At 43.1% G+C, this 12,861-nt stretch overlaps 1 protein-coding gene across 1 annotated transcript; it reads right to left on the bottom strand.

Moving 5' to 3' along the window:
* Window positions 1–4,321: 4,321 nt before the first annotated feature.
* On the bottom strand, window positions 4,322–10,020 carry LOC142063618 (beta-microseminoprotein-like). Its single transcript, XM_075107554.1, has 4 exons — window positions 9,828–10,020; window positions 6,195–6,294; window positions 5,580–5,682; window positions 4,322–4,706 (listed from the first exon to the last, which is right to left on the bottom strand). Exons 1-4 carry the CDS (start codon window positions 9,828–9,830, stop codon window positions 4,577–4,579), a joined length of 336 nt encoding a protein of 111 aa, XP_074963655.1. The 5' UTR covers window positions 9,831–10,020; the 3' UTR covers window positions 4,322–4,576.
* Window positions 10,021–12,861: the final 2,841 nt, after the last annotated feature.

Here is a 12,861-nt window from a genome sequence, read left to right as displayed (position 1 = left end):
GGACCTCCATCTCCGCAGGGTGGGTAGCACTGAGGAAGACAGCCACAAATCCTATGGCAGCAAGGACAGAAGTCCAGAAGCAGTAAAACAGAATGGATAAGAGTGACAGAGCTAGCCAAAAAAGATATCTTCAATTTATGGGAAATGCAATATTTCCTACATTTTTAACTTTCAACGCAAGCCACGTGGTAACAAAAAGATCTTATAAATCTTCAGTGAACAAGAAAAGCTTATTCTAGAAATGAGAAAACACAGCGATTCCAAACACAGTTTGTTATCCTGACCCTGCAGCTGATTAAGCAAATGAAGATCATAAGTCTATGAAAAAGTAACGATTTTGATGGAGGTGTGACGGAAGGCGTTGGCTACAGGAGGGGTGGTGGATGGAGGTGTTGCTGCCGTTCCCGCCACTGGTGCCTTCGGCTTTGTGGAACCTACACGGTGCAACAGCGGACCCTGCGCTGGCCGCGCTGGCATCGGAAGCACGCCTTTGGCCCTCCAGCTGGAACCAAGTTTGTGCAGCCTTCCATCTTTAACACCACAAGCACAAAATGAAAGGAGGCTTAACTTCAGTTTTATGCTGTCAGTTACTTAGTTCAGCTTCCTCTGGCCTTTTTTTGGGGTTGGTTTTTTTTGGGGGGGAAGGTCAGTTTATTCTGTGCATACCCCACCTACACTGCATTTCAGCTCTATTTAAAGAGCATGACCTAGTTTCTGTTTTCTAAATTTGTTAGTCACTGATTCCATGAAGATAAAACTCAGCAGCTGGATCTTATTGCTGCATGGAGTCAGAACAGACTGGGGTGGGGAGGGCAGCCACAGAATGCTTCAGCCAAATCCATGGGATACCTTGGCTGTTGAGGTCTTTTATCTTTCTTCTCTGCTGTTTGCTATGGTAAAGTATAAGATCCTGCTTCTTCCCATTTCTTGTTCTACACCCTTCCTGTCTGCTCCTGATGGGCAGCAACTGGAACAGAACAACATAGAGGGTTGTTGTGACTCTTATCTCTAGCAGGTGTCACCAGAATTGCACCAGGCTGTTTAGATCATAACAACAGTATCGGGGTGTCAAGAAGGAAGCCCAGGAAACGTTGCTGTATGTAATTCTGTCATTTTTGTCACAAAATGACAGCTAGCATTTCCTTTGTTATTCCTTCAATGTGAAATAGGTTGCAGCTCAAATGCATGTATGGTACTGCCGTGGCTCTCTGATCACATGCATGTCAACAGATTGACTCCGAGTGCTATGAAATCTTAAGAATTTGAAATTTGGACTTATGATAATAATCTGTTGTTTCTAAGGAGCTCTCACATGGCCTGCCTGGTGCTTCCTGCAGGGGTGAATATAAAAATGGTAAAAAATTTACTCTTCAGTGGCTTACCCAGCAAATCAAACACAAAAATATTCAGGTTTGGAGAGGTCCTGTTGGGATTTCTGAGGAAGTAGTACTCAACAAGCAGTTTCGTCTCTATGAAGGATGGAAAACTGAACTGATACCTCCTCATGTTCTGTTCTACACATATTACCCTTGTCTTTGTGGTATGCAAATAATGACAAGTACTCAAAACAGAGGCTGAGTGCTATGTCATCACGCTTTCCTGTACTGCAGCTGGAGCATCTGATGAAAGAAAAAAAAAAAAAGAAAAAAAAAAAGAAAGAAAGAATCACTGTTAAGCCTTTCCCCTTTTGGTAGAGGGGATTTCCACTTTGCAGCAAGAGAGAGGCAAGATTCCTGAGCTTTGTTGCTAAAATTGTTTCATTTAGGGGAATAGAAAAATAGTTTTAGTAGTGCCAGCAACTCTGGCATGTTGGAACTCAAAGATATCTTCTCCCCTGCCCCACACCCCACAGCCCCTAGGCCAGGTCTCTCTACGTTTCCTGGACTTGGTGAACTCATCAGCATTCATCTTCTGGCTTCTCCAGTGTCAGCTCTTGTTTGTGCTGGGCTGTTCAGATTCTTCTTCAAGTACACATGGTGGAGGAGGTGCCCTTGCAGTAGAAAATGGGCTTCCCCATCCACAGATAACTTCTGGAAGGATCACATTGGGAAGAAACAGCACATTTGATCAGTCTCATAACCTTAATGAATATATGAAGCATGAGATCCAAAGCCCGTGCTAGATTTCTTGTTTCAGTTACTCATGTTTTTACTTACTTGTGTTTTCACTGGTGCTTCCAGCAAATCAAAAATCTTCTTGGACTGAGAAAGTTGTCTTCATCTGTATGAAAACTGGCAGCTAGTTTCTACAGAAACACTTTGGACTCTAGGAGGTAATAAGGCTCCTAATTAAAAATAAAAAAACAGTCCAAATAAGGCAATAAGTAGAATGAAATCCTATTTAATTTCAAAGTGAATGAAGTATCTGTAAACACTTAAAATGTGAAGTCTTACCGATGAACTACTGATATTAAGAACATGAATGTGACCTTATAAGATAATAAACTGATTTTCATAAGCTTCTGAAGAAAAATGCAGCATTAATTTGTAAAACTATGGTAGGGCAAAACTTGGAATACTGAAACCATTCCAGTATCACATGGCACAGTTCCAGACTACAACAAACTGGATGTTAATCCTGATGTGTGCAGTTCTCAGTGGTTTGAATTTAAAAAAATAATCCATGAGGAGCCTCCAAGTCACTTTTTTTAGCAATAAAAACATGTATTTAAATAAAAATTATGAAAACTAATTTTTCTCAAGAAACAGTTCTGTGAGCTGTTTACGTAGGAAGTCTTTGGATCTCCACGCTCAAAATATTACTTCCCCTAAGAAGCTGCAGCTGTTTGTTCTGTAACAGAACATTCCTTGAGGTACCAGTTGAGGCTCTGTTCTGTGCAGTGTGACATGAGCTGGCAGAAGAGGGGAAAAGTCCTTCAGGACAAATTTCAAAACTGTTCCTCTCCTGCAGGATATGAAAAGTCTTTGGAAAAAACCTACCTCAAGACCTTAAGCAACGTGAGAACATTCAGTTCTGCATGATGCTGTTTAGGCGAATTTCGAAGAACGGCATGATTAAATCAGTGAATGAAAGTCACATTTCTAAAAGGCATATGTAAATGTTTGTACTGGAAAAAGCTGAGCTGATTCTAATTCATATTTTTACAGCCTTGCAGGAAGCAATCATACAGAAGCATGGAGATATTGACTGATATCCAACCTGGGGTGTGGAGAACTGTAAAAGGCTAAGGATGTAATACCAGTGCTTGAAAAAACGTTTGGATTTTTTTTCCCAAAAGGAAGTATCTTAAGTGAAGCCATAAGAAAGTTTAAAACAGTCTTCATAGGCTAATTACCAAAAACAAAGCCAGAGGAAACATACCACATTAAATCCTTCTGATTTTACTGACGGTTCACAGAACTTGAGACAGGTTGTCCTGAGAAACAAGTACCCCAGTTGAATAAATCACAGAATGGTAGGGGTTGGAAAGGACCACTAGAGATCATCTCGTCCAACCCCCCTGCTTGAGCCTAGACTGTGTCTAGGCTGGGTTTGAATGTCTCCAGGGAAGGGACCCCACAGCCTCTCTGGGCAGCCTGTGCCCCTGCTCTGGCACCCGCACAGGGAAGGGGTTTTTTGCTCATATTTAAGTGGAACTTCTTGTGTTCCAACTTGTGCCCATTGCCCTTGGCCTGTTGTTGGGCACTATTGAAAAGAGCCCAGTCCCACCCTCCTGACACCCGCCCTTTAGATATTTATAGGTATTTATAAAATCCCCCCTCAGTCTTCTCTTCTCCAGGCTGAACAGACCCAGGTCTCTCAGCCTTTCCTCACAAGGGAGATGCTCCCATCCCATGATCATCTTGGTAGCTCTCCCCTGGACTTGCTCAAGCAGTTCCCTGTATATACACTGACAATTGGTTTGGGGCCAAGTGAGGATCCCTGCCATAAGAACACTCAGCTGTGTGTAACCTTGTACTTTTACAAGACAACAGATTTGTGATCAAGGAGCATCGTCAAACATCCACTCATCCTGGAAGATGTGTTTCTTTTCAAACCATACAACAGTTAACTGCAGACCCTTGTGGGTTTTTAATATTCAATTCTGGAGCAAAGAAGCTGTGCAGAAGCAGCATTTTACAGAGTATTGTTGCCTGGTCTCCTATATGTGGGCAGATTTAGGATATTACCAATTGCCAAGTGGGAGATTTGGTTTTGAAGCCCATCGCTGGCTAGACTTCTCTCCATGGGGAATTTTTATATTGAAGAGACAGAAGGCATCTGCATGGCATGTGGGAGTAGTGAGGTGAATGCGTTCTTCTCTCAAAGAAGGTGATAGTGCTCAGTGTTATTATATAAGAAGAACCATCATTATGAAGCGTTTCTAGAGGTTTCGTCTGGATTTATTTTATTCCGAAAGGCTCAATGATACCAACGCAAGTAATGACAGAAATGAGACTTTGTATATGATTATGCATCTTATATGCTGAATTAGAACAATGAGGAAATTAAAAGTGAGCTGCTGAAGTACTGTCTTACGAGATCTCCCAAGTCTTTGAGCTTCTCTGTGATGGCAAAGCATCTGTAGGAAGGGGAGGAATTCCACAGGACGGAGAGGTTTGGAGCAGGTGGGTGATTAGCCCACTCTAGAATAGACAGGGCACTTCTTTGAGGGGTCACGTTTCTCTACCACGTCATAGTCACAGGTTTGGTCATTGAAAATAACTTGACAGTTGTCTTTGTCATAACCAATAGGAGTATGAAAGCTGTCATTGGCAAAGAGAAAGCAAATGTTAGAGCAATAAAAGATTCAAAACCTCAGTGGTTCAGCAATTATAGCCTGAGCTAGTGCTGAGTGAGATACCTGGCTAAGACCAGCCTAGCTAGCCTGAGTGCCACACACTCTCAGCTTCCAGGGCCTCAGATGATGCCTTGCTGCACTGCGTTGTGTAGATGCACCAGTATGCTCAGCACTAGCATAGGGATTTCTAGCACGACACTCTACAGTGTGACATAAGCATGGTCTTGCATGTTTTGTCTATTTTCCATTGATTTTTCATTATTGCTAGTTTGCTTAGACTGTGGTAGATGTTTCTTGACAGACTGAGTGTCATGAGCAAAGGCAGTGATCATAATCAAGACATTTTGGCTCTTTGAGAAGGCTGAATAGGAGGAAGAGAGGATGTTGGAGATAGGTACTTCAGAGCAGAGCCTTGTCGCTCTAGGGTCAGCATGTTCACTGGAGAAAAGCATCTCCAGAAATGGATTCGGACCATCATAAGCCTTTAAAGGAGCTTCAGTTAAGTCCCTTGTGGATTAATTCCTTTCTACCCCCACATTCCCTGCTAAGGAAAGACTTAACTGGGTTCACAAGGGGTTCACAAGTTGCTCAAAATTAAAGGCAAGCACCAACTGGATGTGGCTAAAAAGGCCTGTGTCCACACCCAGTCATCAGAAAATGAGCTAAGCTAAACACAGCCAAGGATCCAACTGATCAAGAGCTGTATGTGGCTTGCCCTAGCTCTGTGACGAGGGTGAGGAGAGGCTCTCTTGTGCCCTTAGAAACATATTTATTCCCAGCAAATGGAAAGCTGTGGTCTTCCTATGGGCGACGATGTTACCAAGAAGTTCAAACTTACATGGAGCAGCAAAGCATTGCCTTTTGGCTGCAGCTGCATCTTAAGCAATTATGTGTCCTTGGGATCTCTCCATAGGGGTATAGTTTTCCTTCCAGGATACAGCCTGCGTAAGACAGCAGCAAAAGAAAAGATGTTCTTTAAGCCTTCACCCAAAGGCTGAACAGTTTAGAAGTGATTGCAAGTTTTCTGAAAACATTTTTTGTGGCAATAGTAAAGTAGAAATCATTTTGCTCTCCAGGTTATTAACTGGACTATTTTGAGAACCTGAACTTGATTCTTCTTCACTTGTTACTGGTGGCTTCAGTGTGACAGATCTGGGATGAAAGCGAGCAACCTGGCACCACACTTCATTCAGAACCGCTCTCACCTCCAGCATCAGCTCCATGTGCTGGAATAGCAATAGCAACCCACCGCCAATAGCAATAACCCTGCTGCAACCACACCCAGCCCAGAGAAGACACTGGTTTTCCCTACTTTTGGAAACTTGTTGTAACCTCCTATTCTGGTCTTGCTGACATCTCTCCCCTCCCTTGTATTTTGAGCCCTTCCTGGCAGCTCCACATAGATCCTAGCTGCCACAGAACCACCAAGTGAGAGGATCTGCCCTGTTTTTACCTTCGTTGCCCTCCTCTGGCTTGTTCATTTTAGAGAAGCAGTATGCGTCACCCAGTGCCACTATGAAGCCCATTGCAACAAGGAAAGCCAGAAAGCTCTTCTGTAAAAGAGACACAGCACCCACGGCATGAATTTAACTCCACTTTGATTATCTTTGTTTTCAAAAGCTACATCACTGAACCTGAAACAAAAATTAGAAATAGCCTTATGCGTACATGAAAATGTTGGAAAAGGGCACTCCAGATATTTCACCTTTAGATAGTAGATATTTCACCGGGTCTTTTTCCTTTAGGTGGGAAGAGACAAAATGGTATGGCATAAATGTCAGCAACATGACTCCCTGCCAAAGTCCAATCTCAAGAAACCACAAAAAGCTTTAATGGCATTTTACACTTGAAAGCCCTGTCAGACTCTTATCAGTGCTTTATTTATTGCCTTTTGAGTCAGATTTAGCTATTTCTCCAGCAAATCCTTATCTATATAGCATTCCATTGCTTCACTCTTGGGTACAGCAATTTCTCCAAATTTGGCAGCGGAGTAGAGATCTCAGACCTAATTATATTCCCAAAAGTTTTTTGGAATAGGTGACTCGGTAGAGAAGAGAGATGCAAATTCGTGCCTTAGGGCAAATTTCCAGTGCTGTATGATCTGCTTAGCAGCACATGAGCCATCTTGTCAAACCATATGCACACAGGTCTGGGCATGTCACAGGACACCCTTCCTTTTGTCCAGTGGTGGCAACAGCTAAACATCTGTATGAGCTCTTCAGAGATGCCTGCTGGGACCTGCTGAACAACCAGGAGTTTTTTGAAAGAGCCTGCATAACGTTGTAATGGTGGTTATACTGGGATAGAGGGACTGAAGAAGTGTGAGAGAGCACAGGATTATTTTGATGGGTAGCTCAAGCTGGATAACTTAAGGCAGAAGTTTAGGAATGGCTAGAGACAGAGCAGCAGTGGACGGAGTTATGTAAATTTTCTTGATAGCACTTGCAGATTAACGTGCAAGGACTGTAAAATGAGTAGACCTTTCCAAGTTACTGTTCTGAACTCCAGAGGCTGCTGCTGCTTGAAAGTGGGGGTTTAAAATAGCAGTGAGATGTTCTGATTTTAGGCAGCTCTGCTGCCTACCTTGGGTTACTTGAAGCATGAACATCAAAAGACACTGAAAGGTCCCGAACCTTAGACAGACGGTGAGTTGTGCTGGTTTTGGCTGGGATAGAGTCAGTTTTATTCATGGTAGCTAGTATGGGGCTGTGATTTGGATTTGTGCTGGAAACGGTGTTGGTAACGCAGGGATGTTTTCGTTATTGCTGAGCAGGGCTTACACAGGGCCAAGGCCTTTTCTGCCTCTCACCCACCCCACCAGCGAGTGGGCTGGGGGTGCACAAGGGGCTGGGAGGGGACAGCTGACCCCAGCTGACCCCAGGGATGTCCCACACCATATGGCATCGTGCTCAGCATATAGAGCTGGGGGAAGAAGAAGGAAGGAAGGGGGAGATGTTCAGAGTCACAGCATTTGTCTTCCCAAGTCACCGTTACGCGTGATGGAGCCCTGCTTCCCTGGAGATGGCTGGGCTCCTGCCTGCCCGTGGGAAGGAGGGAATGAATTCCTTTTGCTTTGCTCGTGTGCGCGGCTTTTGCTTTACCTGTTAAACTGTCTTTATCTCAACCCATGAGTTTTCTCATTTTTACCCTTCCGATTCTCTCCCTCATCCCTTTGTGGGGGGAGTGAGCGAGCAAGCGGCTGGGTGGTGTTTAACTGCCTGCTGGGTTAAACTGTGACACGAGCCAAGGGGAATCTCCTGTCTGCTGTGGAAAACTCTTGCTATTTTGATCCCTGGTGTGCTGCTTTCTTACAGGGCTGTGGGACACTCATGGGGTAGCGAAAGGGAAGATGGAGTATGGAGCTCTCTGAGAAGGGTGCAATGTTTAATTTCCATAGTGGTTCTGTGATTTGGAGTTCCTGAGTTTTAGGGGTAGGATAGAACCGGTTGCCATGCTGAGGACCATAGCCAGAATAAGAAGTTAAGAAGAAAGACTGAAACCTTTAAAATGTGCTATTCTGTGGTGCCTGGCCACAGGAAAATTTTCTAAGTAGTTGTAGGATGTAACATTGCAGCTGGTCTCTGCTGGGGCTCCGTGTGCATTTGGCATCGGTCTGTGGGGCTACCTGTGCTGTGCAGCTATCCAGGGCTTTGTGAGCTCAGGGAATCACAACTTCCCACAGAGGATCTCAGCATGCTTGGGATGCTGCTTGCTGTTCGTTAGTCATCCATCTTGAGTTTGGCGGTGGCTTTCCTCCAAACTGGCTCAGGTGTTTGCAAGAGCACAGGCGAGTTCTGCCAGAGGGCTTACGGCTGTCACCCATGTCTTTGCAGAAAAGACTAAAATCCTTTTTTTGCTGTGTTGGGCTGTCTTCTGTGAATGTTTTATCCTTTGTTTGCTACAATATTTGTCCTTAACTTGCTATTCCTAGAAATGCCAGCCAGATGAACTTGGGCATGCTCCTCTCTCTAATACCAAAGTTCTGGACCTTCCACTCAGTCGCTGTCTGAACCGGCCTTACGCTGCAAGAACCGAAGGATATGTCAGCTAAGCAACAGATAGCTAGCAGTAAAGGGCCCACATGTAAGCAGGCTGAGCACAGAGGGTATCAAACAGGTAAGAAGGCATAGAAGAAGGGCAGAAACTGTATCCTTTGCCAGAAATGGCAGAGGTTATTACCGTTACACTAATGCCAAGGGCTGTTAGCTAAACATCAGAGCTGTGTGGTTCTGGGCGGTCTGTGAGCAAGGCACGTCAAAGAAGTGCAGAACAGAATCTTCCAAACTGGATTTCATGGCCTTTGAAAGTGGGTGAATTAATGTGGAATGAGATACCAGATCATTTTGTTCAACTAAGCCTTGTCTGAGTATAGGCAAGCCCTCAGGAAAGCTTTAGGCAGAGAAAGTAGTAGATGATCATTTCTCCTTTTATTTATGAACCTACATATAGTGCAGGAACTAGTGCCTTTTCTGTAAAACTTATGTTATTCCTGATATTCTTATCAAAGGTAGTAACTGATATCTGTACCTTTGGGGATTACGTGAGCATAAATTAGAGGAAAACTGGGCCATAGGGCTTTTTCTATCTATTTAACATTACCTAACTGTTGATTCAGGTTCTGCAAACACATTTGGAGGCTTGAAGAGCTGAAACAGGACACAACCTGATAGATCAAAAGAGATATGCAGAAAAAATACCCTGTGTATTACACTTTTAATTGTAAAGGAACTATATTTTAAACTGTATTTCAAATCTACAGGTTTTGAAAGCATGGTCCTAAATCTTTACAAAATTCTGAGGATTTTCACAAGCATTTCTGAGAAAAGGATAAAAGCAGAGTTAGCGAAAGGCCAAGAGATACATTTGTACAGTTTCTTGCAAAGAATTACAAAACAAAGAACACAATTCATAATAATCTTCATGAAGGTGTCCTACTTTCTTTGCATCTTGCAGGTTTTTTAATAGAATATATCCACATTTAAAAATACATAACTAGGTCATTCTCTTAAATATCCTTATTTTGCAGTTTTAAAGCAAATAGCTATCTATATCCTCATTTTTTAAAAAATCCAAACCTTTGACTCACCATTGTGGAATGCTTGGCTTCCAAAGAGCTCCAAGTCTCCAGAAGAACTCTGCAAGCACTTTATGTGGAATCTGAGAGCAAATATTTTATGGTGCCTTTTATTGAGCAATTCATGTCTAGGGAGAAAAGCTTACTCAACCTCAATGCAGTTATGTTGAAATTTCTGAAGAAATGGCTGAAATTTCACCAGCTGGCAAAGAGAAAATGTTTGATTCTGTAGAGCACTGACCTGGGTAAAACGTTGAACCTAGAACTTTGCATTCCTTGGTAGCATTATGATTGGAAGGAGTGTCTTTCTGATGAAAAACAGGTATTGACAGCTACGCTGCGGGCAGTATCAGACGGCAGGGTGATTTTTAGCTGTAGCAGGAACGCCTGATGACCATTTCTGCTATCAGTGGGCTGAAATATGCTTAGAGTAGTGAACTAGGTATTAATAGCTTAGGGAGCTTTTGCCAGATCTTTGCATACTCGTGTTTTATGCTGCGTTGTGCACTGCAAAATAACCGAAGGTACTTGGCCGTTACCAGGATTAAAACCTCTTAACGTTCAAATCTTAGTCAAAGCTGGATCGCATTACAACATTCTCTTTCTCTTCAACTAAAATAAGGATTTCCTCTCAAATCAAAAGCCTGCTGTTGCTCCTGCGGGACTGTTCAGGCTTTCACCTGAATAACGGTGATAAAGTGTGTTTTATCTGCACTTTTTGCACTTTTATATGTGCAAAATCCTTTCACAAGCACTGATAAATTTCAGAGTGCTAATCAAACACTGCTTCCTCTTGCTCCTGCAACCTCTTTTTAGAATGGGATAAGCCTGTGGCCCTACTTATGTTTCAAAAAGAAATCCTTTCTTACAGATGCTGGCAAGCAATTTGAAACTCGTTCTTGCGGGAGATGCTGTCAACAGCCACAGGAAATTTGGGATATGATTTTTAGGTTATATTTAGAAACTTTGGACAAATAAATCCAATAAGGTTTGGCTGTACTACAAGCTACTACAGTTTTGGGTTTGGTGGTTTTTTTTGCTGTTGGGTTTTTGTTTTTGTTTGTTTTTAGAGTAAATTAAACATGGAGCTGTAAATATTTTGGAATGGTGAAACTGTGGCAAGACAAGTTGTCATTCATTTCTTCCTATGCACTATATATTTCTGAGTACTAATAATATTTAATTCAGGGTTTGGATGTATTCAATCCAAAGTATTCAGCAGGAACAAAAAAAAAATTAAGTACAACACGTGACACAATTCCATTATCTTCTTGGAGGAAATGCTGAAGTTGAAGTCTGTGCAGGTTTGATAATCCTTTAGTAAGAAATACATAAATCATGAAAAGTCACTAAGCATTCAATTTTGCAGACTATGCACCTGACTTTTTTTGTTGTTGTTGTTCTGAGATAATCACTACATGTTTTAAAACTTTAATTTCATGAAAATCGTGTTTACGTCACTGAGCAAATTCAATAAATTTGCTTTCTCATCCTTTGGTTCCAGCACATAGATAATAGCACTTTACCATCAAAATCTGCCTCTTGTCTGTGCTTACAGAGCATCAAGTCAGCTTGTAACTTCTCTCAGTTGAGTACAGTGGTTGTGGTCTCCAGTTGTGTAGGACATTTCTGAACACTCTCCAATCTGAGAGTATCTCATTTCAAATCTGAGTATAGAATAAGGTATGAGAGCTTGTAACTGCTCTCATACTGGAAAATACTCATAACTGGAAATTACCCCAGACACTATGAAGGACATAATGCCTTTCCCGTACGTACATCCAAGTATCGCATCCGCCGTCTTAAACACCATACTGCTCTAGATACAAAACATTTGCTTTCCATCCCTGATTTCTTCTCAGGGGCACTGCTGTTAATATAGATTTTATGTTCTACAGAGTTTTAAAAAATTGTTATTCGTACAAAATTAAAAAAAAAAAAATCTCTAAAGCATGGATTAAGTAAGCACAGTTTATTTCCACATTTGGAGACCGCATTTGGAGTGCTGTGTCCAGTTTTGGGCCCCTTGGTTTAAGAAGGACAGGGAACTACTCGAGCAAGTCCAGCAGAGAGCTACCAAGATGCTCAGGGGACTGGAGCATCTCTCTTGTGAGGAAAGGCTGAGAGACTTGGGTCTGTTCAGCCTGGAGAAGAGAAGGCTGAGGGGGGATCTCATCAATGCTTGTAAATACCTGAAGGGCGGGTGTCAGGACGATGGGGCCGGGCTCTTTTCAGCGGTGCCCAACGCCAGGCCAAGGGGCCACGGGCACAAGCTGGAACACGGGAAGTTCCACCTGAACATGAGGACAAACCCCTTCCCTGTGCGGGTGCCAGAGCAGGGGCACAGGCTGCCCAGAGAGGCTGTGGGGTCCCTTCCCTGGAGACATTCACCCCCCGCCTGGACGCGGCCCTGTGCCCCTGCTCTGGGCGCGCCTGCTCAAGCAGGGGTGGGACGGGGTGAGCTCCAGAGGTCCCTGCCAACCTCTACAGTTCTGTGACTCTGTGATTTCACCATCCAGACAACATGACTTAGTCATTATTTGTCACATTAAGCATTTTTTGCAAACTATCAGCAATGAATTTAGTTTCTCCCAGATTACTTGATATAAGGGTTTCATACAAGTGTACAGAATCTATGCATACCAACCTATGGCTTGTGCCAGTTTTAGAGCATGCCCTTCCCTTTACCTACCAAGTCCAGGCTTCGCTAGCCCCAGGCCATGCTGAGCTTGACAGGAACTTTTATGCCAGTTCTTTTGTGGTTTTTGATAGAGAGCCCAAAGCAAGAGTGTTTTTGTTTTCAAAGCATTTGTTAGGCAGAACAGCTTATTCTTCTGCCAATGAGTTCTTGATAAAGCTGCTGGAGCCCTGCCAGCTGCGCTGCTGATTGTCTGCTGGTAGGCTGACACTCCTTGGAGTGCCTTTGAACCTCCTGCCTCAGGATATGCAGGTCTTGCTTTAGAAGAATACAGTCTCTTCCTAAAGTCTTAGATCTGGCTATATCTCCAATGAGCTGCTTTTTTAATATGCTTTTTTCCAAGAATGA

This window comes from Phalacrocorax aristotelis, chromosome 12 (assembly GCF_949628215.1).
Source record: "Phalacrocorax aristotelis chromosome 12, bGulAri2.1, whole genome shotgun sequence".
Classification (NCBI taxonomy): Eukaryota; Metazoa; Chordata; class Aves; order Suliformes; family Phalacrocoracidae; genus Phalacrocorax; species Phalacrocorax aristotelis.
The sequence above is the reverse complement of the archived record's forward strand: the minus strand, read 5'-3'. Positions and strand labels throughout refer to the sequence as shown.